Raw genomic sequence first — 24,318 nt, 5'->3', positions numbered from 1 at the left:
ACTGGGAACACATCTCCCTCACTAGCTTTAAGCACCAGCTGTCAGAGCAGCTCACAGATCACTGCACCTGTACATAGCCCATCTATAAATAGCCCAAACAACTACCTCTCCCTTGCTGTATTTATTTATTCATTTTGCTCCTTTGCACCCCAGTATTTCTACTTTGCACACTCATCTACTGTCAAATCTACCATTCCAGTGTTAAATTGCTATATTGTATTTACTTTGCCACCGTGGCCTATTTATTGCCTTCAAAGAACAAAACCTTCTGAAGATGCCACACCCACATTCTCGTGACCACATTGGCCTCAGTTCTCTGCTGTCATGGCAACTTGATTGACGAGGTGGGGGGAAGGGTTCATATGAAATATGAATATGAAATAAATTATACAGATAAATTATACAGATTCATTTAAAATACAATAACTTCAAGGAAACTGGTGCGCAAATGTTATTGGTGTCCACCTTACCACCTTATCTCACCTCATTTGCTCACATTGTATATAGACATATTTTTCTACTGTATTATTGACTGTATGTTTGTTTTAGTCCATGTGTAACTCTGTGTTGTTATATGTGTCGAACTGCTTTGCTGTATCTTGGCCAAGTCGCAGTTGTAAATGAGAACTTGTTCTCAACTTGCCTACCTGGTTAAATAAAAGTGAAATAAAAAAATCTGGCTTCTTCACCTGGGGTATCATCTGAGACCAGCCATCCGGACAGCTGATGAAACTGAGGAGTATTTCTGTTTGGAATAAAGCCTTTTTGTTGGGAAAAAATAATTCAGATGCGCTGGGCTGGCTCCCAAGTGGGTGGGCCTATGCCCTCCCTGGCCCACCCATGGCTGCACCCCTGCCCAGTCATGTGAAATCCATAGATTAGGGATTTATGAATTTATTTAAATTAACTGATATCCTTATAGGTACTGTAACTCAGTAAAGTTGTTAAAATTGTTGCATGTTGCGTTTATATTTTTGTTCAGTTTCGAAACCGTGAATAAAAGTTTTTGTAGTTCTGAGTAGGGCGTTTGAACGACATATTCCACTTACCCGCAATTGTTACCTACGCACTTCCGTTGTGTCTTGTGTATTTCCTGTCACGGTTGGTAGGAGGAAAAGCAGCAGGCAACAGAGACGTGTATTTATAGAGTTGGAAGAAGGTAAACCGACATTTTTATTTTCTAATAAATTACCTAAAGCTTATCCCAACGAATTAATAATGACTGTGCCATATGAGGTGTCGTGTTTCTTTGGTTTGTTCCCTAGCGTAGAGCCAAGCTAGAAAGCAAAATGCTAACTAGCGAACTTAGCTAGCTTGCGAACTCTTCTAAACGGCACTGTCATTTGTTCAACTAGTTTCACTTTCTAGTTGCTAAGTTGTGTGTTTTGGTTGCTAATAGAAGGGGTATTGTTTCACTTGCTTGACGACTTTCCAAAATTGTTAACTCTTCCACTAGCTAGCATATAGCTAGCCGTGTTGAAAATGTAACTTCGTCCACATTAATTCGTTGCTATGCTGGTAACTTGGCTAACTAACGTAAACTGTCGTTCGCCATTTCAGATACATTTTACATTAGTATAAGCGTGATTATTGGTGACCAACTGACCGAAAGCTAGCTAACTTAAAGGTTTTAGACGTTTGGCAGTTACGTTTCTTGCTTTTCTCAAGTGCAGGTGCAACATGTGTTTTATAATAGCCAGCGAACATTTGAATATTCGGATCTGTAACAGACACGGCACAGTTCGATTTTTCCATATACAAACATAATGATCGATTACCATTTTTTTTAATACTATGTTTCAGGCATTTCATCATGAAGAAACAGGACACGGAAGAGTCGGCCACGCAGGGCAGTGACGCGGCTCCACCACCTGGCACTGGAGAGATGGAGGGAAGCACAGCGGCAAAAGACGTTACAGAGACCAGTAGCCCAAAAGACGTTATAGATACTGTCAGCCCTAAAGAGCCAGACAGGCCTTCACAGATTGATGGGGCTGAAAGTTCAGGTAACGTTAGCACTGTGTCCTAGGTGACACTGGTTGTCACAGATGTGATGGAACTAATAACGCTAGTCAAATGCACCAATTTTCAATGTTTATGGTCAACATCTTTTGACAGGGTTGGCTATTTGTCACTATAGTTTTGTGTAGCTATCACATCTTTCAGCCACAACGTGTCAAGTTTTGCAGTATTAAAATAATGAACGTAGCTCCACGTCTATTGCGCTAGGAACCTTCAACAACGCCCATGACACTGAATTCTTGTTTACACTTTAGGGTTGGAAATTTTCATGCTATTTTTTACAAATGTTCCATCCGGAGAATAAATCACTTTTCTGATTGAAAATTCAAGCCTGATGCTAAGCGGATCCTGATGAGCCATACATTAAATACATTTTGTCTGCCCTACATTAGACATTTAATGAGCCCAAGCCCCAAAAAAGCCCAAATGATTGTACCGTTATCCAATACAGAAAAACATAAAAGCTCATAGATGTGGCTAGTTCAGGGGCTCTCTTGGGTAAATAAATGAAACTAGCTTCAGTAGGTTCATCGTTTTGGGTGTGAACTGTATTGTTGGGACTGGAATTACGCACATCCTTCAAACCGTGATAAAGCAGGGAGAGAACATGATTCTCGTGCAGCACATGCGGCCTACAAAAGTTATTTAATTGAACCTTTATTTGACTAGGCGACTCGGTTAAGAACAAATTCTTATTTTCAAACCGTCCGGTACCTGGTTCGAATCCAGGCTGCATCACATCCAGCTGTGATTGGGAGTCCTGTAGGGCGGTGCACAATTGGCCCAGCTTCGTCCAGGTTTGGCCGGGGTAGGCCGTCATTGTAAAAAAAAAATATTTGTTCTTAACTGACTTGCCTAGTTAAATAAAGGTTCTTGTGTTTTTTTTTTTTTTTTATCCCCTAACCCAGCTGACGCTGAGACAATTTCTGCGCCACCCAAAGTTACAAGTATAGGCTAGAGAATTTGTTTTTCATTTAAAATATAAATGGGCCTATTTGTATTATTAGGCTGACTCGTGTGTGTGTGTGTGGTATGTGTGTATATATATCTTTCATATTAGTTCCCCTGTTATTAGCCTACCTCTATGTATTGTTGCTTCCTTCCTCACTTTCAAATGTTAAATGAAAGTATGTTTCATTGTCCTTACCTTCATCATTCTAATGACATCCTTGAATAATATAGGACTAGAATTAGATGCAGGAGGCTTTCACTTCTGTTCACGAATGGTTATGGGTCTGAATAAATAACTGCTATAGCCTACCACCATCTGAATGGTAATGGGTCTGAATGAACAACTCCTATAGTCTACTGCCATCTGAATGGTTATGCGTCTGAATGAACAACTCCTATAGTCTACCACCATGTGAATGGTTATGCATCTGAATGAACAACTCCTATAGTCTACCACCATCTGAATGGTTATGCATCTGAATGAACAACTCCTATAGTCTACCACCATCTGAATGGTTATGGGTCTGAATGAACAACTCTTATAGTCTACCGCCATCTGAATGGTTATGGGTCTGAATTAATAACTGCTATAGCCTACCACCATCTGAATGGTTATGGATCTGAATGGTTATGGGTCTGAATTAATAACTGCTATAGTCTACCACCATCTGAATGGTAATGGGTCTGAATTAATAACTGCTATAGCCTACCACCATCTGAATGGTTATGGGTCTGAATGGTTATGGGTCTGAATTAATAACTGCTATAGTCTACCACCATCTGAATGGTTATGGGTCTGAATTAATAACTGGTATAGTCTACCACCATCTGAATGGTTATGGGTCTGAATGGTTATGGGTCTGAATGGTTATGGGTCTGAATTAATAACTGCTATAGTCTACCACCATCTGAATGGTTATGGGTCTGAATTAATAACTGCTATAGTCTACCGCCATCTGAATGGTTATGGGTCTGAATTAATAACTCCTATAGTCTACCACCATCTGAATGGTTATGGGTCTGAATGGTTATGGGTCTGAATTAATAACTCCTATAGCCCACCACCATCTGAATGGTTATGGGTCTGAATGGTTATGGGTCTGAATTAATAACTGCTATAGTCTACCGCCATCTGAATGGTTATGGGTCTGAATGGTTATGGGTCTGAATAAATAACTGCTATAGTCTACCACCATCTGAATGGTTATGGGTCTGAATTAATAACTGCTATAGTCTACCGCCATCTGAATGGTTATGGGTCTGAATTAATAACTGCTATAGTCTACCACCATCTGAATGGTTATGGGTCTGAATTAATAACTGCTATAGTCTACCACCATCTGAATGGTTATGGGTCTGAATTAATAACTGGTATAGTCTACCACCATCTGAATGGTTATGGGTCTGAATTAATAACTCCTATAGTCTACCACCATCTGAATGGTTATGGGTCTGAATTAATAACTGCTATAGTCTACCACCATCTGAATGGTTATGGGTCTGAATAAATAACTGCTATAGTCTACCACCATCTGAATGGTTATGGGTCTGAATAAATAACTGCTATAGTCTACCGCCATCTGAATGGTTATGGGTCTGAATTAATAACTCCTATAGTCTACCACCATCTGAATGGTTATGGGTCTGAATTAATAACTCCTATAGTCTACCACCATCTGAATGGTTATGGGTCTGAATGGTTATGGGTCTGAATTAATAACTCCTATAGCCCACCACCATCTGAATGGTTATGGGTCTGAATGGTTATGGGTCTGAATTAATAACTGCTATAGTCTACCACCATCTGAATGGTTATGGGTCTGAATGAACAACTCCTATAGTCTACCACCATCTGAATGGTTATGCGTCTGAATGAACAACTCCTATAGTCTACCACCATCTGAATGGTTATGGGTCTGAATGGTTATGGGTCTGAATAAATAACTGCTATAGTCTACCACCATCTGAATGGTTATGGGTCTGAATTAATAACTCCTATAGCCCACCACCATCTGAATGGTTATGGGTCTGAATTAATAACTGCTATAGTCTACCACCATCTGAATGGTTATGGGTCTGAATTAATAACCGCTATAGTCTACCACCATCTGAATGGTTATGGGTCTGAATTAATAACTGCTATAGTCTACCACCATCTGAATGGTTATGGGTCTGAATTAATAACTCCTATAGCCCACCACCATCTGAATGGTTATGGGTCTGAATTAATAACTGCTATAGCCTACCACCACCTGAATGGTTATGGGTCTGAATTAATAACTGCTATAGTCTACCACCATCTGAATGGTTATGGGTCTGAATTAATAACTGCTATAGTCTACCACCATCTGAATGGTTATGCGTCTGAATGAACAACTCCTATAGTCTACCGCCATCTGAATGGTTATGGGTCTGAATGGTTATGGGTCTGAATTAATAACTGCTATAGTCTCCCACCATCTGAATGGTTATGGGTCTGAATAAATAACTGCTATAGTCTCCCACCATCTGAATGGTTATGGGTCTGAATTAATAACTGCTATAGTCTACCACCATCTGAATGGTTATGGGTCTGAATTAATAACTCCTATAGTCTACCACCATCTGAATGGTTATGGATCTGAATAAACAACTCCTATAGTCTACCACCATCTGAATGGTTATGGGTCTGAATTAATAACTCCTATAGCCCACCACCATCTGAATGGTTATGGGTCTGAATTAATAACTGCTATAGTCTACCACCATCTGAATGGTTATGCGTCTGAATGAACAACTCCTATAGTCTACCACCATCTGAATGGTTATGGGTCTGAATTAATAACTCCTATAGTCTACCACCATCTGAATGGTTATGGATCTGAATAAATAACTCCTATAGTCTACCACCATCTGAATGGTTACGGGTCTGAATAAATAACTGCTATAGCCTACCACCATCTGAATGGTTATGGGTCTGAATAAATAACTGCTATAGTCTACCACCATCTGAATGGTTACGGGTCTGAATTAATAACTCCTATAGTCTACCACCATCTGAATGGTTATGGGTCTGAATTAATAACTCCTATAGCCCACCACCATCTGAATGGTTATGGATCTGAATGGTTATGGGTCTGAATTAATAACTGCTATAGTCTACCACCATCTGAATGGTTATGGGTCTGAATTAATAACTCCTATAGTCTACCACCATCTGAATGGTTATGGGTCTGAATTAATAACTGCTATAGTCTACCACCATCTGAATGGTTATGGGTCTGAAAAAATAACTGCTATAGCCTACCACCATTGCATGTTTGCTCTTCTTTCAAACTTACCTGTGAGTTCTGTTGGCTGCTGTACTTAACATTCAGCAAACGAGCTTGAGACCCTCTTCGAATAGTCTTTTGGTAGAAGAAAAGCTACAAACAACGATTTCCGGCAAGCTACTCTAATCTAGCTTTTCCTGCATGGGACCCCAAGAGCTAAGGAAGGTTTTTTTTTTTTTTTAAAGAGAGGGGCCAGTGGAGCAGAGGTGTGTGTATTGCTCAAGAAACAGGTGCTAAAGGCGTAGTTACGAGCTCATTTTGCTTTACCCATCGTTAATGAACTAAATATAAGGCTAATTCTGCATTGAGTTTATTACCTGAAAGGGGTCGGCTAGTGTGTGTGTCTGTGTTTTGAGTGCTGCTTTAATGGGTTTTTTGGGGAGAGGTTGAGAGTGTGCTCGCGAGTGTACTGATTTAAAGCAACGATATTCAAGTGAAGTTTTAAAACTCTGCAGCTGCAATGAAAAAATTCTTTACTAAAAAATGTGACCCCAGAAAGCCAGATAGAGATGGGTAAATTAGACATTCGTTCTTTATATTACTGTAGTATAGGCTATGCAGCAGCAAATGTAGGCCTACCTGTCACAAGAAGAAAACGTTACCATGATAGGTCTACGTGCATTGGTAACTCACTCCACCCGGAGATGGGCCGCCTGTCCCCCCCCGCCCGGAGATGGGCCGCCTGTCCCCCCCCGCCCGGAGAAGGGCCGCCTGTTACCCCCCCCCCGGAGAAGGGCCGCCTGTTTCCCCCCCCCGCCCGGAGATGGGCCGCCTGTCCTGCGCCCGGAGATGGAGTGTTTTATGATTCATCATGTAAAGAAGCCAGATTTAGACATTACAGTTCCATTTCACGACATGCTGTTCTTTTTAAAAATACTTCTCCGTTATTTATCCTGGGTAAAGGGAGTGATTTGAGGTGGTAAATCTCAGTAACTGGGTTCCCACCCTTCAACCTCAGTACACATAAGCAGGACTGCAAAGTATCACAACTATGGCAGTAGCATAGCCATATATTGTGAAGGTGATAAGTTAATGCTTCCATACATCCGGTACACCTTAGCTAATGTTGTAATAACATATTTGTCCTTCCCTTCTGTGTCTAGTGGGTGAGGTGTCTGCCGTTCCCAACACAGCAGAGTCTGCAGCTCTCCCCGCGGTCCCACCTGTAGAAGAGCCTGCTTTCGTCCCAGTCTCTACTATAGCAGACCCCATCCCAGTCTCTACTATAGCAGACCCCGTACCCGTCTCTACTGCAGCGGAGGGGGTGTCGTCTCAGTGTGACATGGCTGAGGAGCTGAGCCGCCAGCTGGAGGACATCCTCAACACCTACTGTCTGGAGGACAACGGGGAAGACGGGGTTAACCTGCCCAACGGCCAATCACACGGCCCTGTGCTCAACGGCCTGGCCAATGAGAAGGAGCTGGACGTGAAGCCAGGGGATGTCAAAGTGAACGCCTGCGGAGCGGAGAAGGCAAAGACTCAGGACAAGAAGAAGGTGAAGGGTCTGGGTAAGGACTGGTTCTGTTGCTCTGTCTGAAATCAACCCCTAGGGTGTATTCCTAGGTGCTTGTCGTTGGATCCTGGTCCGGAAGAACAGTATGGAGCTCTTACCCATCCATATTGGTCACTAATATATCTAGCTGTCATCCATTAGATTCCTTTATTCATACAGGTGGTGGCTAGGGGTTTAGGACTGGACAGCTTCCCCTTGTGTGTTGCTAGGCACCTGTTGTGATGAGGTGGTGTTGCACTGAATGTCTCCCCCCCCCCCCCCCCCCCCCCCCCCCATCCTGTGTGTTGCAGGTAAAGAGATCACCCTGCTGATGCAGACCCTGAATACTCTGAGTACACCAGAAGAGAAACTGGCAGGCCTCTGTAAGAAGTATGCTGATCTGGTTAGTAGTGACTCTAATAAAGTCTCTGGTGTGGTGTGTGTGGCTCGAAGGCTGTTGGTTTAGTAAATTAACTTTTTTATTTGTTTCTAGCATGCTAGAAGCCTTTTTAGCATGCTAGCAGCCCTCTTTTATATCTAGCCTCCATCTGTGTATCAGCCAGTAGTAGTTTGTTTTGTCTGTCTGTCTGTCAGGGCGCTTTCCCATGTGGGAATGAGTCGTGGATTTATTGCTGATTTCTGAATGTGTGATGCAGGTCTGTCCTGTGTGTCCATAACGTGTGATTACGTGATAGATTGCAGCAGTGTATGTAACTGATCAAGGGGGTGTATGTGTGACAGGCCTATGTGTTTTTAAGTCCTTTTCTGGATGTGGCTGATGGAGGGGAGGGAGCCCAGAGGGGGAGGGAGGCTGGCTGGTGGAGGAGAGGGAGGCTGGCTGGTGGAGGGGAGGGAGGCTGGCTGGTGGAGGGGAGGGAGGCTGGCTGGTGGAGGGGAGGGAGGCTGGCTGGTGGAGGGGAGGGAGGCTGGCTGGCTGGTGGAGGGGAGGGAGGCTGGCTGGCTGGTGGAGGGGAGGGAGGCTGGCTGGCTGGTGGGGGGAGGGAGGCTGGCTGGCTGGTGGAGGGAGGCTGGCTGGCTGGCTGGCTGATGGAGGGGAGGGAGGCTGGCTGATGGAGGGGAGGGAGGCTGGCTGATGGAGGGTCTTTACTGGACAAGGACATGGCTAACACACCCAGCCACCCTTGGCAGCCTTGTTTGTTTCCCCTCTAGCCTTCATTTGTCTCATTGTAGCCATTTTATCAATGGCTTTTCATTTAAGTGTACTGGAGTTTTAATGTTTTATTATTATTAGTTCAACATTTAATAGTGGTTTTATAAATTAAACTCTAATTTCTGTGTGTGTGCGCAGCTGGAGGAACAGCGGAACAGTCAGAAGCAAATGCGGGTCCTCCAGAAGAAACAGTCTCAGCTGGTGCAGGAGACAGACCACCTAAAGAAGGAACACAGCAAGGCTATCCTGGCACGCAGCAAACTGGAGTCACTCTGTAGGGAGCTGCAGAGACACAACCGCACACTCAAGGTTGGCAGGATTCTCCAACTGGTGGCACCCAGGCCGAATTTGGCCCCGGGTGATATTAATTTGGGCCCCCAAAGTTTACCGAGCTGTAAATCTGTTCCAAAGTATTCCCACGCATAATAGAGAGATCTGATCGCATACAAATATATATATAATATATATATAATATATATATAAGGTATGAATTTATGTTTTAGTCAAACATCTGTTTGCAGTCTACAAATTATTCAAAAATTATGTTCCGGTCCCTTGACCATCTGCTCAAGAATAAAAAATAGCCCCTTGGCTGAATCTAGGTAATGATCCCTGAGGTAAAGGATGATGAAGCTGTACCTTTTTCACACTCCTGAGCCAAACCGGGCTGAGCTTGAATGTGCTGGCCACCATTATTGCTTGAACACTGCTGGAAAGGACGGGCCAGCACAGTGTGGCGTAAGTCGGGTATTCAGGCCAGCACAGTGTGACTCAGTCAAAGGTCAGACAGAGAGGGCGGAGCTCACATAGGAGTCACTCTAAAGCAACCAACTGCAGATAAGTCGGGGGAGGTGCATTTGCGACAGCCGAAAGTTGGACACCAATGTGGTTTTCCAACAAGAAGGCTCAGATCAACATGGCAGTGTTGCCATTGCTTAAAAAAAAATAACATTTTCTGGATAATGTCAAAATACACACGTCTCCAACCCCCAAATCATAGACTCACAAACTGGAATCATGTTTGTAAATTGTATAATCAATTATTGATAAAGAGCCTTAAATATCACATTAATTTACACTTTCTTTCAAAAGTTTGGGGTCACTTAGAAATGTCCTTTTTGAAAGAGCACAGTTTTTGTCCATTAAAATAACATCAAGTTGATCAGAAATACAGTGTAGACATTGTTAATGTTGTAAATGTCTATTGTAGCTGGAAGCGGCAGATTTTTAATGGAATATCTACATAGGCGTACAGAGGCCCATTATCAACAACCATCAGTCCTGTGTTCCAATGGCACGTTGTGTCAGCTAATCCAAGTTTGTCATTTTAAAAGGCTAATTGATCATTAGAAAACCCTTTTGCAGTTATGTTAGCACAGCTGAAAAATGTTGTCTTGATTAAAGACGCAATAAAACTGGCCTTTAGACTAGTTGAGAATCTGGAGCATTTGTGGGTTCAATTACAGGCTCAAAATGGCCAGAAACGAAGACCTTCTGAAACTCATCAGTCTATTCTTGTTCTGAGAAATGAAGGCTGTTCCATGCAAGAAATTGCCAAGAAACTGAATATCTCGTTCATCGCTGTGTACTACTCCCTTCACAGAACAGAGCAAACTGGCTCTAACCAGAATAGAAAGAGGAGTGGGAGGCCCCGGTGCACAACTGAGCAAGAGGACAAGTACATTAGAGTGTCTAGTTTGAGAAACAGACACTTCACAAGTCCAACTGGCAGCTTCATTAAATAGTACCCCCAAAACACCAGTCTCAACAGCGAAGAATCAGCCTAATGATTGGCTGACTGCAGAGCCTCCCACTATGCAGGGGATTGGCTGCAGGATTAAGTTGAAGTCTGACAATTTTATCCCCCTAAAGGCGGTACACCCCTCGAAAGGCGGTAACCAATGATGCTCAACGACTTGACAAAAGTGACCTGCTCCAACCCACTTACACATTTCAAAAACTAGAAGATGAGTCTTCTAGTTCTCTGATTGCTAGGACCATTATCTTTGTGAACCAAAATGTTTATTTTTTTATTTTTTAATGATTTATGAAGTGAACAACTTTTTGGGAGTAAAATGGAGCTGTGCATTTTAAAACCTAACTTGCTCTTGCAGGAGGACGGGACACAGCGTGCACGCGTGGAGGAGGAGAAGAGGAAGGTGGTGACATCACACTTCCAGGTGAGCCACTAGCATTGTGTGTAAAGAAGGGATGAATCTCTAGTCTTTCCTTGATTTATTGCCACAATCTTCTCCCAATTAGTGTTGAGAAGTAGGCCAAGCACTTCCTGGTTGTTTATCATGATGTAACATCCTCTAGTTCCTGTGTGTGTGTGTGTGTGTGTGTTCCCAGGTGACTCTGAATGACATCCAGGCCCAGATGGAGCAGCATAACGAGAGGAATGCCAGTCTGAGGCTGGAGAACTCTGAGCTAGCAGAGAAGCTCAAGAAACTCATCCAACAGTACGAACTACGAGAGGAGGTGTGTTTTGGAGTGGGGAGAATGGTGGGAGTGTGGTTTGGAGTGGTGGGAGAGTGGGTGGAGAGTGGTGGGAGAGTGGGTGGAGAGTGGTGGGAGAGTGGGTGGAGAGTGGTGGGAGTGTGGTTTGGAGTGGTGGGAGACTGGTGGGAGAGTGGTGAGACTGGTGGGAGAGTGGTGAGACTGGTGGGAGAGTGGTGAGACTGGTGGGAGAGTGGTGAGACTGGTGGGAGAGTGGTGAGACTGGTGGGAGTGGTTTGGAGTGGGGAGAGTGTGGTTTGGAGTGGGGAGAGTGTGGTGTGGGGAGAATGGGAGTGGGGAGCAGACAGGAGTGCTGCAGCTCTACCAGGAAGGACATGGACATTTACTTGCATAACTAAAGCACACAAGGTGCAACTGCAGAAAAGGTCTAACGATGTTCTGGTCATGTGAGTATTATAACCCCCTGTCCTCTCTCAGCACATTGACAAGGTGTTCAAGCATAAGGATCTGCAGCAACAGTTGGTGGATGCGAAGCTACAACAGGCTCAGGAACTGCTCCTGGAGTCTGAGGACCGACATCACAGAGAGAAGGACTTTGTGAGTAACAATTGAATATGGTTGTTTGGTGAACACTCTAGTCAACGTGTTCAACTCAATGACTATATCATGTGGGATTAGAAACTGGGTGGTTCGAGCCCTGAATGCTGATTGGCTGAAAGTATACCACGAATATGACAAAACATTTACTAGTACTGCTCCAATTACCTTTGGTAACCAGTTTATAATAGCAATAAGGCACCTTGGGGGTTTGTGGTATCTGGCCAATATACCACGGCTAAGGGCTTTTCTTAGCCATGACGCAACGCCCCCCTCGTGGGTTTGATTTAAGCAATAAGGCACAACTCTTTATTTTGGTCTTCTGATGTCTCTCCGGCTGTTGAAGGAAGCGGTCGAGTCTGACGATGTGTTAGGGTTGATTTCATGTTAGTCTCCTCTTCTCTCCAGCTGTTGAAGGAAGCGGTCGAGTCTCAGAGGATGTGTGAGCTGATGAAGCAGCAGGAAGTCCATCTCAAACAACAGGTGTCTATTTAAGAACGCTCTCAGATGCATCCACTCTGTCCCATCTCTGGTAAACAACCAGCTGGGAAGTTAATGTGTTGGAACTGACCTTCCTCTCTTTCCCATCTGCCCATCCAGCTGTCCTTATACACAGAGAAGTTTGAGGAGTTCCAGACTACTCTGTCCAAGAGCAATGAGGTGTTCACCACTTTCAAACAAGAGATGGAGAAGGTGAGTGTCTGTCACACATCAGCAGAGATCTCAGAAGATGGTCTGTCTTGGTTGTAGTCCGTGGTCAGAAGATGGTCTGTCTTGGTTGTAGTCCGTGGTCAGAAGATGGTCTGTCTTGGTTGTAGTCTGTGGTCAGAAGATGGTCTGTCTTGGTTGTAGTCCGTGGTCATGTGACCCTGTGATCATGTGACCCTGTGTGTGTGTCCGTAGATGACGAAGAAGATCAAGAAGCTGGAGAAGGAGACGACCATGTATCGTTCCAGGTGGGAGAGCAGCAACAAGGCCCTGCTGAACATGGCTGAGGAGGTAGGCTGGGTTTTACTCACTGAATGGGGCCTTTTCTATTGGTTTGCCTGTATTTTGTGTTTTGTTGGGAAAAGTGCAAGATATACACTCGAGTGGACGAAACATTAGGAACATTCTTGATACACACAGGAAACTGTTGAGTGCCAAAATCCCAGCAGCGTTGTAGTTCTTGACACAAACCGGTGCGCCTGGCACCTAGTACCATAACACAGCACTTAAATACATTTTTTTTGCCCATTCACCCTCTGAATGGCACATATACACAATCCATGTCTCAATTGTCTCAAGGCTGAAAAATCATTTTTAACCCGTCTCCTCCCCTTCATCTACACTGATTTGAAGTGGATATAACAAGTGACATCAATAAGGGATCATAGACTGACCAGGTGAATCCAGGTGAAATGTCATGGGGAGAGGAGGTGTTCTTAATGTTTTGTACACTAAGTGTAAGTTTGTGTATCTGTGTGCCTTCTGTAGAAAACTCTGCAGGACCGTGAGTTTGACAGCCTCCAGGGGAAGGTAGGGAAGTTGGAAAAGCTTTGCCGGGCGCTGCAGAACGAACGCAACGAACTCAGCAAGAAGGTTCAGGGCCTGAGCACCGGCCCCGGGGACAACAGCCCAGGGGCTGAATCCCCTTCCCTACCCCCCACAGACTCCCAGGAGCCTAGCCCAGACCCCGACACCACCACCCCTAGCTCCCCAATACCCTGCTCGCATGGCTGCCACTGCGGCCCAGAGTTGGACACTGAGAACCAGGCCTGTGCAGCCACCCTCACTGCCCAGGAATGAGACCTCTTGCCTGGGCAACACCGCTCAGTCTCCCCTTCACCGACCGATTACCAACTACCAGCCTGCAAGCCAAGCCACTATTAATGTGGGAGTTAAGAGTGTGGGTCTGTATGATTTTCCCCCAGAGTTAGATAAAGTTGTCCCCTAACCACAGATCTAGGATCAGATTCCCTTAGGTCCAACTTAAAACCAATAGAGCGGTGCAAGAACATCTGACCCTGGATCTGTAGTCAGTTAGCAGCTTCTACCTACTCTGGTGGCTCCTGGAGAGTTGAAGGTGATGATGATGATGGTGTCAGTCAGGGACGATTATTGGAGGTTCTTCATCCTGTGTGTTTTGTTTTTTGGTCTTTTTCTTTTTACATTTTCCTTTTGAGAACTCTAGCACACAAATGTTCATGGAAATCACAGCTTTTATGTGAGGCAAAGCAAGCTTTAAAAAAAGAGGCTTCATCCCAAATGGCACCCTATTCCCTATGTAGTGCACTACTTTAGACCAGAGCCCTATGGAACCCTATTTCCTACATAGTGCACTACTTTAGACCAGAGCCCTATGGAACCCTATTCCCTATGTAGTGCACTACTTTAGACCAGAGCCCTATGGAACCCTATTCCCTATATAGTGCACTACTTTAGACCAGAGCCCTATGGAACCCTATTCCCTATATAGTGCACTACTTTTCACCAGAGCTCTGTTGGAATAGTGTGGTATTTGGGACACTGGCTGCTTAGGAAGGTAAATCTACAGTAAAGATGTTGGAACAGGAGGGTTTTTCGTGTGTGTGCTTGTCTCCATCAGTCCCTCTTTTTCGTGTGTGTGCGCGTGTCTGTCAGTCATAGAGGTTAAGATATAGTGAATCTGCAAATGTACGGCCACAGTTAAACTTGAATTCTAGGATTTATATTTTTTTAAGTTGAACACACTGAAAGCATGGCTAACTCATCAGCGCATGTAGGAATCACCTGACCTTTCCTTCGGCACAGAGAGCAGAGTGTATAATATCTAGGTTGGGGATAATCTTGCAAAAGGGTCACTTTCGTTCCATTTTAGACGTCCTTGTTTAGGTCCAGAGCATCAAAACACTTAAAGGGATGGTGTAGATATTCTTTATGAATCTTACAGTATCGTTGGATCCACACAAAATGCTCTTAGACCACGAGGAACCAACCCGGAAGCAAATGGGGGGGGGGGGGGGGTGAAATGAGGAGGGACCTGAGCTGAATTTGTCCAACAAGAAAAATTGTTTTCATTGCTTAATGTTTTCCGCTGCAATAATGTTTTGTTACGGTTTGTACTAATGAATACACCCGGAAGATTAGACAAAATTGCCTTGTTCTTTTCGTTTTGGTTTTGGGTTGCTTCTTTTATAGCGGTGTTGGGTTTTTTAATTCCGTTCAATTGTCCTCAATAGTTTTCAATTGGAATTGACCTCGACTCTGCTTAATATCATGCTGTACTCTGGACCTCCTTTATGTTGCAAAGACTGCACAGCAGAGTTTATACATTGTGTTTGTTTGATATGCAACTGTTTAAAAAATAAATATATATATCTAAGGAAGAGTCAAAACACCGCTATATATATATATATATATCTAAGGAAGAGTCAAAACACTGCTATATATATATATATATCTAAGGAAGAGTCAAAACACCGCTATATATATATATATCTCTAAGGAAGAGTCAAAACACCGCTATATATATATATATATCTAAGGAAGAGTCAAAACACCGCTATATATATATATATCTAAGGAAGAGTCAAAACACCGCTATATATATATATATATCTAAGGAAGAGTCAAAACACCGCTATATATATATGTATATGTATATGTGTATATATGTATGTATATATATATATATATATATATGTGTGTATATATATATATATATATATATATTCTTTTTTTAAAGTTTTCATTTTAAGCATTCATTGACCAATTTGACGTTCCTCCTCATTCCCACAATATGTTTCAGAGATGAGATAAGCCCTGATAGCTATGGTGGGAGGTGATGAGAGGATTGTGTTCGGTTTTTTACATCTTTATTTACATTCCACACTCGTATTACGTGCTTTTCAATTTGATTCTACAACGTTGGTTCCGATGTAAAAATGTTTTAACGGTTTCCTGCTGGCTGTCTTTGCGAACGTGATCGTTCATGGTTAAGATGTGTAGATTCCACTGAAACGGATGTGGAAACGTACTGACACAGGTGGCTACCAATGATACATTCTCTATTCCGTGTGTCCTTTTTGAGAATACATATCTTTTAACAGGATTGTAACTCAACTTGGATAGTTTTTTTGGTTCAATCAGGTCAAGTAAAACACGTTTAAACAGATTTAATCTATGCAACCTTGGCGTTGTTATCTAGTTCTGTGTCCGTTTTGATTTGAGAAGCACTACACTGAGAATGTATTATCAACTCCCTTTGATGTGCACTGGCCTGGGGTGTGTTCACTAGGAACCAAATGTTAGCAAACAGAATCTAACGGGGAGGGACCGACCTGAATTTCTCCCAATAGAAACTCACATTTTTGTTGCAAAAGGTGTTCCTGTTTGTGAGACTGTTTGTGCTACACGTTGAACCTGAACCTCGGTGGTTAATTGCAAATTCTTCCTTCTATATAAACCGTGTCACAAAACAACTTGCTTATTTTCTCTGTACTGTGTGGTGTTATGTTGACACAACGTGTATATGCTGTGGTGCGGTCAGTGTGTTCCCCATACTCTCTGGGAGGGGGGGAAGGGAAAACATTCCGTTTTCTGTCCTGAGTTTATTTTCACCATCAGAATTATGTTGGAAGAATGATAGCTTTATTGCAATGAAAGTACATGAATAATTTCTGTAGAGTCTACCCTTGTTAGCATCACATGTCTTCCTCGTTTTAGTTTGTAGTGTTGGTCTGGCTCTGGGGGCCGTTTGAGTAACGCAATACTTTTCTTTATTACATAAAATAAATAAAATAAAGACTAACTTTCTTGAGCTTCATATTGTGTTTTTAGAGATTCATCCGTGTTGATTCAGAACCCAAGATGGTTTCTCTTATTTTGGGTTTTTCCCCATTTTTTTATTTTCCATGTATTTTTCTTACCCTGTATACTTAATGTCTTGCTAATTAAAATATGTACATGTTGTGATTTGGTCATTGGTCTTTATTGATTTTTTTACCTTTAACTAGGCAAGTCAGTTAAAAACGAATTCTTATTTATAATGACGACTTAACCCAGACGACGCTGGGCCAATTGTGCGCCGTCCTATGGGACTCCCAATCACAGTTGGTTGTGATAAAGTCTGGACTCGAACCAGGATCAGTAGTGACACCGAGATGCAGTGCTTAAAACCACTGAGCCAATACCTTTTAACTTGGCAACAATGTACGATTCGCTGCAGTCTATCGCTGTACAACTTCTTAAATTACCTGTAAGCTTTTCCTTACATCCTTAATAGTTTATCCCAGTGAATATCTAAACTGGACACCGGGGGGCACTTTTAGCCTGAGCAAAATGCGCCATTTAGAATGTTCAGGGGTCACTGCTTGCCACGGAAGTACTATCGCTCCTTTTCCGCCTTCGCCCCGGCGCCGAACAACACGAGTCTTCATCCTTTCTCGTTTTTGTGGCACATATAACGATTACAACGGATAAAGCGACCAGTGTAAAGCTTCGGCTATGGTGAGTATATCATATTAGAACTGCTTAAATTTGATTAGCCAATATGTGCTGAACTTAAGTGAAATTGTCTAGAATGTCGGCGGTTTATGCTAACCAGATAGCTCGATGGTGGCTAACTCGTTAGCATGAAAAGGATGATGCGTTGTCAGTCGAGCTAGCTAATAGTATAATACAAGCTGGCAAGTACATCGAACATGTGGTGCCTTTTTGGTTGATCATTTTATGACGCTGGTTATCCCCAACATTTTCGATGTTAAGCATAATGCTAATAAGTTATTATTTGATTGTCCCATATGTTTGATTGCTTCTCCATACAGTCAATGAGCCACCCGTTAGCACACAGCTACGTAGCAAGTTACTCCCATTCTCAATAGTTTAGAATATTTAGATACTAGCTAGCTAGCCAGCTGTAAACATCCATCTTAGTCTTTTCGGTCTCGTCTCTTTTAAATACTGGTTTAGTTAGCAAGCTGCTAGTACTAGTAAAAAAGCTGGCAATATTAAACTGTCTGTGCAGTTTAACTAACATGTCTTATTCTTGTGCCCTGCAGAAACCCATCTTGCTACAGGGCCATGAGAGGTCTATCACACAGATCAAATACAACCGAGAGGGAGACTTGATATTCTCTGTGGCCAAAGACACGGTAAATAAGAAATTAAACACAACACAGAAGAATGCCATGTATGTAGAAAATATATCACTCGTCCACCAGTAAGTTGAACAATTCACATTGTGTGTGTGTGTGCGCTTTATTCACAGGTAGCGAACGTGTGGTACTCTGTGAACGGGGAGAGGCTAGGAACTTACAATGGACACACTGGAGCGTTGTGGTGTGTGGACTGTGACTGTATCCTTTTACTCAAGACCTCTTAACAGCCATGCGCACCGTGGTGCAAGTTACCATTTATAATGGCCATCATGTCATATGACCAAGATTTTAAGCCCTTTCCAAAAATGAGAATTTTACAACAACAAAAATAAAAGGTTTGTCTGAGGATGGTGCTGGACCATCAAAGGGACAGTTTGATGAAAAAGCTTTAAATAAAGGTCTGGGTGATGTTACGTGGGATGTTTCTAGAAGGGTCATTGAGTGTCAGGGGTTTTGATTTGGGTGTATATGATGTTTCTAGAAGGGTCATTTTATTTAGTTATTTAACCTTTATTTAACTAGGCAAGTCAGTTAAGAAAATAATTTCATTTTTACAATGACGGCCTACACCGGCCAAACCGGGACGACGCTGGGCCAATTGTGCGCCGCCCTATGAGACTTCCAATCAAGGCCAGTTGTGATACAGCCTTGAATTGAACCCAGGTCTGTAGAGACGCCTCTATCATTGAGATGCAGTGCCTTACAACTGCTGCGCGAGCCCCATTGGGTGTTGGGATTTTTGTTTCGGTTCCTTGTTATGGGCAACATGAATTTACAAAGGGTTAGGCAATAGGATTGTTGGTTGTCCTTAACTATGCTCTCAGGGGACACCAAGAACGTGCTGACGGGATCGGCAGACAACAGCTGCAGACTATGGGACTGTGAGACTGGTACGTAGGTGTGTGTGTTTGAGAGAAAACAAAAGAGAACTCCTTTTGGTGCTTGGATGGGATACCTGTATGTGTGTTAGCGCATGGCCGTATGAGACAGGTTTGTTGATCAACTTCCTGGTTTGTGATGCAACTGTGTGTGTGATATGACCCCTCTCTCTCTCAGGTAAACAACTAGCCATGTTGAACACCAGCTCGGCTGTGAGGACCTGTGGCTTTGACTTCAGTGGCAACATCATCATGTTCTCTACAGACAAGCAGATGGGCTACCAGTGTTTCCTCAACTACTTCGACCTACGCGACCCCCAGCAGATCGGTAAGTAGTGTACACTTCAGATTAGTATTAAAACAGGATAGAAACTGCTGTTTGCAGGTAAAGGTGAACGCAACATTGTGATAACTTTCCCTTGCCTTCTAATAAACTTTCTGGGGTGTCCTTTAGATCTGAATGTATATATCTGGTTTCACAGCCATCAGTTGTCTGAGGATGTTTCTTCCTATCTTTCCCACTATCTCCCTACCTCTCTCTCTCTCACCCTGTCCCTGTCTCGCTCTGTCCCCGTCTCGCTTTCTCTGTAGAGGACAACCAGCCATACCTGACGGTGCCCTGCGCTGAGTCTAAGATCACCAGTGCTGTGTGGGGGCCTCTGGGAGAGTTTGTTATTGCTGGTCATGAGAACGGGGAGATCAACCAGTTCAGCGCCAAGGTGCACACACTGACACATTAACACACAACACTGAAGCATGCATGAGAGCACCAGCTGTTCTGGATGATTGTGTGATAACGCTCTCGGTAGTCAATGAGAGCAAGACCTTTAAACAGGTCAACATTCAAAGCCACAGGGCCAGACGGATTACCAGGAGGTGTACTCGGAGCATGTGCGGACCAACTGCCAAGTGTCTTCACTGTCATTTTCAACCTCTTCCTGACCGAGTCTGTAATACCTACATGTTTCAAGCAGACAACCATAGTCGAAGGTAATCTGCCTAAATGACTCACTTCGGTAGCCATGAAGTGCTTTGAAAGGCTAGTCATGGCTCACATTAACAGCATCCTCCCGGATACCCTGACCCACTCCCATTCGCATATAAATCCAGAGATGTCGCAATCGCACTCCATACCTCTCTTTCCCACCCGGACAAAAGGAACACCTATGTGAGAATGCTGTTCATTGACTACAGCTCAGCGTTCAACACCATAGTGCCCTCAAAGCGCATCACTGGGACTAAAAACTCACTCTGCAACTGGATCCTCCTGGACTTCCTGACAGCCGCCCCCAGGTGGTAAAGGTAGGTAACAACACGTCTGCTACGCTGATCCTCAACACGGGGGCCCCTCGGGGGTGCGTGCTTAGTCCCCTCCAGTATTCCCTGTTCGCCCAAGACGGCGTGGCCAAACACGACTCCAACACCATCATTTAAGTTTGGCGACGACACAACAGTGGTAGGCCTGGTCACCGAAAACGATGAGACAGCCTATAGGGAGGTCAGAGAACTGGCAGTGTGGTGCCAGGACTACAACCTCTCCCTCGATGTGAGCAAGACAAAGGAGATGATCATGGACTACAGGAAAATGGGGCCTGTTCGACCTGCCATTAACATCGACTGGTCTTTAGTGGAGTGGGTCATCACCAACAAACTATCATGGTCCAAACACACCAAGACAGTTGTAAAGAGGGCACGACAACACCCTTTCCCCCTCAGGAGACTGAAAAGATTTGGCATGGGTCCCCAGATCCTCAAAGTTCTACAGCTGCACCATCGAGAGCATCCTGACCGGTTGCATCACCGCCTGGTATGGTAACTGCTCGGCATCTGACCGTAAGGCACTACAGAGGGTAAGTGTGTGGGGCCAAGCTTCCTGCCATCCAGGACTTATATACTAGGCGGTGTCAGAAGAAAGCCCCAAAAAAGTGTCAGACTCCTTTCTCTGCTACCGCACGGCAAGCGGTACCCGAGCGCCAAGTCTGGGACCAAAAGGCTCCTTAACAGCTTCTACCCCCCAAGCCATAAGACTGCTGAACAATTAATCAAATGGCCACCGCATTATTTACATTGGACCCCCCCCCCCCCCCCCTTCATTTTGTTTTGACTCGGTACCCCCTGTATAGAGCCTTGTTATTGTTATTTTATTGTGTTACTTTTTACAATTTTCTTAACTCTTCTTGAACTGTTGTTTATGGCTTGTAAAGTAAAGCATTTCACGGTAAAGTCTACATGTTGTATTCGGCGCGTGTGACAAATAAAGTTTTTTAACACTTATTGAAGACAGAGGGGAGAGACGTGGATAATCTAGTACATGCAGGACATCATTATACTGACAGTATCGTCTCTGATGTGTGTTGCAGTCTGGAGAGGTGCTGAAGAAGGTGAAAGAACACAACAAACAGATCAACGACATCCAGACCTCCGTTGATCTGACCATGGTCATCACAGCATCTAAAGACTGCTCCTCTAAGGTATGCAGGGATGACCGCCCAGTGGAGAGATGTTGATGGACGAGAGGTGGGGGGGTTTAAAGACGAGAGGAAGAGTGATGGACTGGGGCTTCTTAACTAGTTTGAGTTCAACAGCTGACTGCCTAATATAAGTACTGTCTGACTGACTTGTCTGTCTACCCCACAGCTGTTTGACTCTACAACTCTAGATCACATCAAGTCCTTCAAGACTGAGAGACCTGTCAACTCTGCCGCCATCTCCCCCATCATGGACCACGTAAGACACTCCAGACAACCACTTATGTCAGAACATTTCTGCAGCACCTCTTTATCCCAGAGCTGACCTTTAACCCCTGTGTGTGTTGTAGGTGGTGATGGGAGGAGGTCAAGAGGCCATGGAGGTCACCACCACCTCGACCAGGATCGGCAAGTTCGAGGCCAGGTTCTTCCACGCAGCTTACGAAGAGGAGTTTGGCAGGGTCAAGGGTCACTTCGGACCCATCAACTGTGTGGCGTTCCACCCAGACGGCAAGAGGTAAGGTCCAAAAGGCACTAAAGAATAGGACTTGATTATCCTTCCAAGTGTAGCACACAGTCCTCAACCTAAGTGTCCCCACTGGCGCTGCTGAATAGCTAGCTTTTTGGTGCCGCGACTGGAAAGCCGTTTCGTGGGAAGACGGTCGTGTTTCCAGGGCAGAGGTTCTGGGTTGGAGCTTTGGTTGTGAGCTGAAACGGGGGTGAAGCGGTACTTGCTAATAAGCATGCGTTTGTGATGGAAATGAGTTGCCTTGTGATAAGACAAATCTATATTTAAATGGTGATTATTCTTCAGCTCTCGTTGTATGCAGCAAGTAACAGTTTTGGGTTCCATTTAGGAACTCGGTCGTGTAATGTCAACACTATGACCAGCTGTCCAACTCTGACCAGTGTCTCTTGGGAAACAAACCTGTTTTTTGCCTCTCGTCTTCAGCTACTCCAGTGGGGGAGAGGACGGCTATACGAGGATCCATCACTTTGACCCCCAGTACTTTGACTTCGAGCTGGAGGCGTAAACAGAAGACCAGCAGCGATACTCTTGTTTTTCTTCTTCTCTTTTTTTTTAAGCTGATAACACCAGACAGGAAACAACAACAGGACACCAGGGGTGCATCTCAATACTCTGTAGTAGCCTCCTCTCCTGATCTGAGGACGCAGGATAGGGGACAGCAATAATGGTGGTGGATGACTACCAGGAATTGTTTGTTACTTGTTCAGTGGTTTTTAAATCTGTGATGGAGAGAAGCCACTGAAGACGATTGAGATGCACCCCTAGTGGTGGGGGAGGGAGGGGTGGGACTTTAGGCCTTTGAGAATTATTTTGGCTGGTCATCATAAATCGCCTGGAATGTTTGGATTGCCACAGCTGACTATATATAGAAAGCAAAATTAATAAAACATGTACCCTTGGTTTTACCCTCACCACCATTCCAGTGTATCTAAACTGATTAAACAAATTAATTTTGAGCTAAATTGATTAGTTTTATTGCAGGGTTTGTCTGTGTACATGTAAAGGGTACTATCCAAACCTGAAAATGGCGATAAACATGTTGGATCCGTTTTAAGAATTGTGAGAAATACCTTCATGGGGGGCGAATATTGGTTAAAGTTAACATGTGGTCCTCCTACTAACTGCACGCTTTCCCGGCTTGTACTTAATATGAAGCCTATGAACTTGACAGGGCAGCGGTGAGACTGATTCGCCTTTCCAATAAATAGAGGGTCTTGTTCTGATAACATTATCGATGCTTGCTGTTTGACAAATAATCTCAGCTCTTGTCCATACTTAGGATGGAGCCATTAAAACTCATTTAATCAACCACTCCACGCATTTCTTGTGAACAAACTAGCTTTGGCAAGTCCACTTTGCATGGCACAAGTCATTTCCCACATACAGGTTAATTCCAATGGGTCAGAAGTTGACTGTGCTTTTAAACAGCTTGGAAAATTCCAGAAAATGTCATGGCTTTCAAGGCTTCTGATAGGCTAATTGACATTTCAAAGACCTCAGGGAAAAAAATTGTAGACCACAAGTCTGGTTCATCCTCGGGAGCAATTTCCAAATGCCTGAAGGTACCACGTTCATCTGTACAAACAATAGTACGCAAGTATAAACACCATGGGACCACGCAGCCGTCATACTGCTCAGGAAGAATTGTAGACTGTCTCCTGGAGATGAATGTACTTGGTGCAAATCAATCCCAGAACAGCAGAAAAGGACCTTGTGAAGATGCTGGAGGAAACAGGTACACAAGTATCTATATCCACAGTAAAACGAGTCCTGTATCGACATAACCTGAAAGGCCGCTCAACAGTGAAGCAGCCACTGCTCCAAAACCGCCTTAAAAAAGCCAGACTACGGTTTGTAACTGCACTTGGGGACAAAGATCGTACTCTTTTACTTTTCCAGGACATCAGACAGGAAGTTAAAGCTTGGTCGCAAATGGACAATGACCCCAAGCATACTTCCAAAGTTGTGGCTAAATGACAACAAAGTCGAGGTTTTGGAGTGGCCATCACAAAGCCCTGACCTCAATCCTATAGAAAATTTGTGGGCAGAACTGAAAAAGCGTGTACGAACAAGGAGGCCTACAAACCTGACTCAGTTACATGAGCTCTGTCAGGAGGAATGGGACAAAATTCACCCAACTTATTGTGGGAAGTTTGTGGAAGGCTACCCGAAACGTTTGACCCAAGTTAAACAATTTTAAGGCAATGTTACCAAATACTATGAGTGTATGTAAACTTCTGACCCCTTTGGAATGTGATGAAATAAATCATTTTCTCTATTCTAACATTTCACATTCTTAAAATAAAGTGGTGATCCTAAC

The 24,318-nt window shown here is 43.8% G+C and overlaps 2 protein-coding genes across 3 annotated transcripts; both read left to right on the top strand.

Moving 5' to 3' along the window:
* The first annotated feature begins 1,008 nt into the window (after nt 1-1,008).
* txlna (taxilin alpha) lies at nt 1,009-15,344 on the top strand. 2 transcript variants are annotated; one of them, XM_036953590.1, is made up of 12 exons: nt 1,009-1,159; nt 1,804-2,006; nt 7,388-7,792; nt 8,088-8,179; nt 9,086-9,256; nt 11,062-11,127; nt 11,300-11,428; nt 11,885-12,004; nt 12,413-12,487; nt 12,605-12,697; nt 12,908-13,003; nt 13,481-15,344. In XM_036953590.1, the coding sequence occupies exons 2-12, from the start codon at nt 1,814-1,816 to the stop codon at nt 13,790-13,792; spliced, it is 1,752 nt and encodes a 583-aa protein (XP_036809485.1). In that variant the 5' UTR covers nt 1,009-1,159; nt 1,804-1,813; the 3' UTR covers nt 13,793-15,344. The 2 variants fall into 2 exon arrangements, with proteins under 2 accessions (XP_036809485.1, XP_036809484.1); XM_036953589.1 differs by lacking the exon at nt 1,009-1,159 and adding an exon at nt 1,185-1,236.
* A 1,971-nt stretch (nt 15,345-17,315) lies between these two features.
* eif3i (eukaryotic translation initiation factor 3, subunit I) lies at nt 17,316-23,307 on the top strand. The gene is made up of 10 exons (XM_021572773.2): nt 17,316-17,473; nt 18,025-18,117; nt 18,234-18,321; nt 18,948-19,013; nt 19,180-19,329; nt 19,593-19,720; nt 21,362-21,472; nt 21,639-21,728; nt 21,820-21,986; nt 22,422-23,307. Exons 1-10 carry the CDS (start codon nt 17,471-17,473, stop codon nt 22,501-22,503), a joined length of 978 nt encoding a protein of 325 aa, XP_021428448.1. The 5' UTR covers nt 17,316-17,470; the 3' UTR covers nt 22,504-23,307.
* Nucleotides 23,308-24,318: the final 1,011 nt, after the last annotated feature.

The sequence above is a fragment of the Oncorhynchus mykiss genome, chromosome 18, assembly GCF_013265735.2.
Source record: "Oncorhynchus mykiss isolate Arlee chromosome 18, USDA_OmykA_1.1, whole genome shotgun sequence".
NCBI classification, from domain to species: Eukaryota; Metazoa; Chordata; class Actinopteri; order Salmoniformes; family Salmonidae; genus Oncorhynchus; species Oncorhynchus mykiss.
The sequence above is the reverse complement of the archived record's forward strand: the minus strand, read 5'-3'. Positions and strand labels throughout refer to the sequence as shown.

What these genes read in the sequence shown, in the direction of transcription:
- eif3i (XM_021572773.2), top strand. An exon ending in ACTATGGGACTGTGAGACTG is followed by an intron (nt 19,014 to 19,179) that starts GTACGTAGGTGT and finishes TCTCTCTCTCAG; the next exon opens with GTAAACAACTAGCCATGTTG. An exon ending in TCAACCAGTTCAGCGCCAAG is followed by an intron (nt 19,721 to 21,361) that starts GTGCACACACTG and finishes TGTGTGTTGCAG; the next exon opens with TCTGGAGAGGTGCTGAAGAA.
- txlna (XM_036953589.1), top strand. An exon ending in TGATGGGGCTGAAAGTTCAG is followed by an intron (nt 2,007 to 7,387) that starts GTAACGTTAGCA and finishes TTCTGTGTCTAG; the next exon opens with TGGGTGAGGTGTCTGCCGTT. An exon ending in TCAAACAAGAGATGGAGAAG is followed by an intron (nt 12,698 to 12,907) that starts GTGAGTGTCTGT and finishes GTGTGTCCGTAG; the next exon opens with ATGACGAAGAAGATCAAGAA.